Genomic DNA, 6141 nt, shown 5'->3' with positions numbered 1-6141 from the left:
AAATCACATATGCAGTCATTTGTTGTGCATCTATTATCATGTTTGGAAGGCATTGTTTTATATTTTTGCTCTGTGATGTGTTCAGGCAGAAAATATTTGAAGTTTAGTTGGAGGTCTACAAAATAACTTGAATTAGATTAATCTTTGAATGCCTAATTTAAAAAGATCAGTCTGTGCCTGTTTTGTCCAGTAAATACTGACATTTGCGGAAATATTGGTGGGAAGGAGTGAAACTTACCCATTTCTGCTTTTAATACAACTCCTTTTTTTTTTTTATTTTTTTTATTTTTTTTTTTTTTTTTTTTTTATTTTCCTCTGAGACACAGAAAATTTTCTTATTTCATGGGCAATATAAAACCAGGTTAGGGAACATTCCCCCTGCTGTGACAGGAACTGGCACTATGCCTTCCTGAGTGCTATTCCCCACTCAAACCGCTGATTTAGAGCATACTGGAAAATATTTAGTTCTTGGTATACTGAAGTGTATTGATTTAAACTAAAACTTTTGAATGTGTGAGCAAACCGATATGGGGACCACTCCTCAAAGCATCTCAACATTAAATTTTGGTCACTTTGGATGTAGAAGTGTACAAGGGGTACATCAAATGATCACTTTTGCTGAAGAGTTAACGATAGCCAGGCTAACATTGGACTTCGCAGGAAGATCAAAGGACTCTTCTGTTTTTACCATGACCTTTGGCATAGTCATGCTTTTCTCAGTTTATGTGTACCAGGATTTTTTTGAATTCTCAGGCTGGCAGCATGAGGTACTGCTCTGAAATGTTTTTGGAGAGACCTCATGAAAATTGACACTGTCGTGGTAGTCAAGAGACAATGACATTTTGGTTCTGGCAGGTTATAGATGCATGAGGTTTGTTCCTGTGGAGGAATTGGTTGATGATCAGCTTGTGTATCCTACCCTTCTCTAAGTAAGGAAACTGATTGGTGTACCCTAAAGACTTGGCATCCTCAGCCCATTTGAGGTGTTCAGTTGAAAAGATCTGACTGATTTAGGTAAATACAGGTTGCCAACAGGGCAGAATTTTCAGTCTGTTCATCTACACCAGTCAGAACATCCGTAGCTGTTTCTCTGTGGGCATTCATTATTATGATACGTAAGCGCCCTTAAACTTCATTTCACTATGGGGAATGCCCTAAAGGAAAGCCAACTATTTCAAAACTATTTTCTTTTATCATCTGGTTATATTATTTCAGGCTTGCCTAGATGCAGTGTAAGCCAACTGTGCTCTGTCCAGTTACTCTGAACACATTTTTCTGTTAAGGTGCTACCTCTGATGTTCACTCCCTCTTCAGTGTGTCTCATGTGTTACCAACTGCTCCAGTTGCTAACCAGCTTATTTTGAGATTCTGACTCGTAAATATTCATTCCACATCCTAAAGTGCCTAATATGTTGCTGATACTAGATAAAAAATATTGCACCTTCTGTTGTGATATTCCAAATGATTAATGAGCTGACCACAACCCAGGGGAGAAGAAACTGTGATACATGTTTTCCATTAGCTCCACCAGGATTGCTTCAGATGGCCTTTGATTGTGTCCTGAGATTATGTGATCTGTGTAGCAAATATTTCTCAGGAATCATCCTTAAAATTCCCATTTTAACTTCTCTTATGGTAGTTCTCCTGGAGATTAGTTGCTGTTTTCAAATGCTTCTGTGTGACAGCTTAAAAGGGACTCTTCAAGAGAAAGTAAGAATTCTAGAGGAAGCTGTGAATGCTTGACATAAAAAGTAAAATACTGTTCTGGGGTGTATGTAAATTCCTTTCTATATGCATTCCGCCCAATTCGCTTGGACACAGAAGCAGCCTTATTAGATCCACTTAGAACTTCACATTTGTGAGGAGTGATTTTGTAATGCAACTTCCAGGTAAAATCTACATGATTGAGCTGCTATCTGGGAGACATTTTATTTTACTCTCTGCTTGGAATTACCTTGGGTTGATTTTTTTAGGTATTGTTTTTCACCACTCTGAGAGTACAGGGACTATAATTCACTCTCACTTAGCCACTCTTGAGTTATCAGGTCTCTGATATCATCCAAAATAAAAATCATAACCCTGTGCAGTCCACTTTGTGTGTTTTATGAGTGCTGCCTGAGAAGCAACATCTCATTTACAAGTGGTACCAGGAGCTTCAGTAATTTCTTTCTCACCAAGCGTATCTAATAGAATAGGAATAACATAAATTGTAAACCCAAGAAAAATAGATGAGTTACTTAGTCTTAAAAATGTTGAGGGCATGACTGCAGTGCTGTGAAGCTCTGTGAATACTGCCCTGAGGTTGGCAGCACTGGCACAAAGACCATTTCCCTTCAGAGCTGTGCAGGCACAGAGCCTCTGGGATGGTGTCACCAGGAGATGCCCCAAGCTCAGCAGCCTTGTCTCCAGTTTGCCAAGCACCTTCATCTAGGCATTAGCACTGCATGTTCTTAATGGCTTGAAGCTGAAGAGGAGTGGATTTAGGTGGGATATTAGGAAAAAAGTTCTTTACTGTGGGAGTGATGAGATGCTGGAAAGGTTGTTGTTTGGAGTAGTTGTTGATGAGCCCTCCCTGGAAGTGTTCTATGAAATTCTTTAGCCTCAGAGGGGATGGCTTATAAATTCACATCATCAAGGGCTTTTTTCCTAGAGTGGGTTCAGTATTCTTTAAGATTGTATCTCCAGGGATGAATCCTCTCTGTCCAGTGGGAGTTCAGCCTGCTGGGGGTGTCTGAGGAGGCGTAGGTTCTTCCTGGCCGTGGTTGGCTTCTCAGTGCATCTCTGCTGTGTGCAAAAATGAAGGGTCTCTATATTTTTTTCATTTCTCACTCTGCCCAAACGAGGTTTCTTCCTTCAGGGTAAATATAGAGTGCTGAGGAGTGTCTTGATTTCTGACCTTATGGAGGATTAAAGAATTAAAAAACTGTGTCTTGCCTCTCTCACCACTTACTGCAGAAATCTCCTTTAGCAAGTCAGATGCTGTGAGTGTAAAAATTTATTCATTATGGACATTATTACTTTTTATTTTTTTCCTTTGTAATACTGGGGAAATAGAAAGGAGAATAAAAGCTACAATTAAAATTAAGATCAGTTGCTGAAGCTGAAAGAGACAGCACAATTGTAATATGTTAGAAAATTGCCTTTTTTTCGAGAAACTGCTGATTAAGATCAAATTTGTCTTGAGTTTAAATTTCGATTGGACCTCAACTGAGGGGAGGGGGGTTATATTTCAGACATGGCGCAAATGATGCATGTTAATATCCTCTGTTTATTGCCACTTGAAATTGCAGCATAACTTTGAATTGCTGCCAAATCTACAGTTAAGACTCCTGAGTAATCACTATGATTGTTCCAAATCTTCATGGTAACAGTGAAAGAAAAAGTCTGATATGCAAAGAACTGTAGCCTAAGCCATCAGAATCTTTTCATCCTTTGGGGCTCAGATTGTGATTCCACTCATAGCAGGAATGGTTAGACATGCATATTGGCCAATCAGTCCTGAAAGAGAGATTAAACAAATGGATTTAATTATGTTATTTTCAGATTTATTTGATACTTCTGTTAACTCCTGCCTCACTGACTTTTTCTGAAATGAGAAAAACATGCCTTGTTTTAGTTTTGGAATGGTTTAATTCCTATATTGGCATGGCGTATGTAGTGTTTTTCTTTTTTATTAGATTTTTTTTTTCTTTTCCCTTTGTTCATCTATAACAGATACTGTTTTTACTCTTTTTTGTTGCAATCCTTAGCACTGTTTATCTCCTTGAAATATTTTTTTTTTATTTCTGTGTAGTTACTAGAAGTTGTAGACTTACATCTGACCTGAATGTATACATGTGTTATTATGGTTTATTTAGCTAGATGGAGATTAGGTACTGAGGTCTGCGATAAACAGCATAATATAAAGTTACAATTTACAAAAAAAAAAAAAAATTAGATGAATCTCACAGGAGTGAGAAATGATATGTAAAATATTTAAAAGGAGCTCAAATTCATCTGTGCCTAAAGTCTGTTCTGATTTTTAAATACACAGTTATTCAAGGAAGTAGTTGGAGTTAAACCCGCAGCCATCACTGCTAGTTGGCTCTCCAGATAGTATGTCCCAGCTGCATCCCTTCTTCAGTTGCTTGCAGGAGGGTTTTGCTACTTGTTCCACTTACAAAGTAAATAAAACTTGTTATGGAAAGCATCTAATGTGGATACAACGTTTAGTCAGGAGCATTTTCCTAAAAAGCTAGTGTTAGCCAGCAGGCAAGTCTGAGCACCCGGTGTGTTAGCTGTGGGAAGAAAATCTGTACGTCTGGCACATAATGATCAGTTTAAACTATTGAAATATAAATCACAACACTGAGTGAAATTCAAAAATATTTATTTAAATGAATTATAATGTGTGTGTGAATAAAAAACCAGCGACACTGACATATATGCTTATAAGTCTACAATCTTTAGGCTATTTTATAAAATAGATGTAACTGAAAAAGATATATAATATTTTTGAAAGACAGCATTAGCAAATATAAGTGTGTTTGCATTGCATTATAACAAACATTTTTCTTATGATTTCAGTGCTGTTGAGTCTACATTATGAAACTTAAATATTCCTATATTTAAGCCTCATTAACAGTGAAAACCACTCCCTGTTTTATAAATCACATTCCTTTAGTATTTTGAAGCCATACTTTTTATATTTTTGGAAGTGTAAGATTTATAGAGTCAGAAAAAAAAGAAAAAAAAAAGGCAAGACAGTATTGCAGTGATGCAGAAATTACTGTTCTGTACAAGTGCAGTTCGTGCCTTTTCTGGGGACCAGGTCCTCCTCTCTATGTTCTGGTCATGAAGCAACAGGGATGAGCACTGTATACCTCTCTCAGCAGGAAAATAGTTTGAATTTATTTATTTCCAAGAGAAAATAGATATTTTAAACCTAAGTCACAGATGGGAGTCTGGCAAAAAAATACAAATGTCTGTGCTGGGCATAAACACTTTTTCACTCCCCCTTGAGATGCAGGGACAGGGCAGCACATGGCAGCCACATTCAATTTTAGGCTCATGCCATGCCTGCTGCAGAAACCCTAATAAATGAGAGTGCTACAAGAATCTTTGAATGCTGTATCTAGGCTACCAGCAGCTACTGATGGAGTGTAGATAGTAATGAATTAAACAGATACTGTTTGAAGCGCTTCCCAAGAGACAGAAAGCCATTGGATACAGTAAAAATAAGAGAAGACATTTGTGAAGGTGTCATTTACAGAGGCTTTCCAATAAAAATGTCAGTTTCCCACTCTTGGGCAAATTATATCATTAAAGAATACAAGATTATAACAACATAATGGGTTATTATTTTGCTCTTCTTACTGACCTAGTCACACAGCTAATGGAGTAGATTTCCCTTAATATATGCTTTAGTGTGGGATTTCAGCACAGGACCATGAACCCTGCAGTGTCTGCAGTTGTCTCTCTTGTTCAACAATGTCATTCAATAAGTGCCCCATTTGAGGTATATGAAAGCCCTTGCCACTGCGTATGTGCTTCAAGGACAAGTGCACATGCTTAAGTTACTTGTCAAATTGGAGCATCTATAAATGTTGAATTTATAGTTTTCCTCCCAAGTCCGATTGCAGTAAAAGCTCAGCCCAGCTGTTGTATCTGTATAATTCATTAGAAGTTTCAAAATTTTAACGTCAGCTTTGCTCTAAAAATGTGACTACATAAAAATTATACTCTTTTTGTTAATCTCTTTCCTTCTCTGTGTTCACATTATTGTAATTCTGTTTGCATACCTCATTGCCATTTATCTCTGTAAGCAATTTACAGTCACTGTATCACAGTGATCAGTATTCTGTGGTGTTTTCTGCACCATTTGCTGAATATTCTGAATACATTTTGAATGAAGGAATTTTTTTAATTGTTTTTGAAGTGTGAGTGAGAGAGAGCCCAGCTGGACTTTGAAAATCCAGTTTGTTTGCAGGCTATCAGTTGATAAAGGCATATTTTTGAATGCCAACTGGACCCTTTTGATCTGGAAAAACAATCAAAATGGATCCCCACATTGGCAGTTTTAGAACCATGATGTCATAGCAAAAGGTGAAGGAGTTGAAATGAGTGAAATTCTGACTAAACTATGTGGGGAGAATTTCTTTG

The 6141-nt window shown here is 37.3% G+C and overlaps 1 protein-coding gene across 1 annotated transcript in view; it reads left to right on the top strand.

The window, feature by feature from the left end:
- The first annotated feature begins 527 nt into the window (after positions 1 to 527).
- LOC136360546 (VPS10 domain-containing receptor SorCS2-like) overlaps positions 528 to 6141 on the top strand; it is a 77824-nt gene continuing 72210 nt past the window's right edge. The window contains exon 1 of the mRNA XM_066317872.1: positions 528 to 767. Within this exon, the coding sequence (XP_066173969.1) occupies positions 528 to 767 (240 nt within the window). The remainder of the gene's footprint in view (positions 768 to 6141) is intronic.

Source organism: Sylvia atricapilla, chromosome 4, assembly GCF_009819655.1.
Source record: "Sylvia atricapilla isolate bSylAtr1 chromosome 4, bSylAtr1.pri, whole genome shotgun sequence".
NCBI lineage: Eukaryota > Metazoa > Chordata > Aves > Passeriformes > Sylviidae > Sylvia > Sylvia atricapilla.
This window is presented reverse-complemented; position numbering and strand designations above follow the sequence as displayed.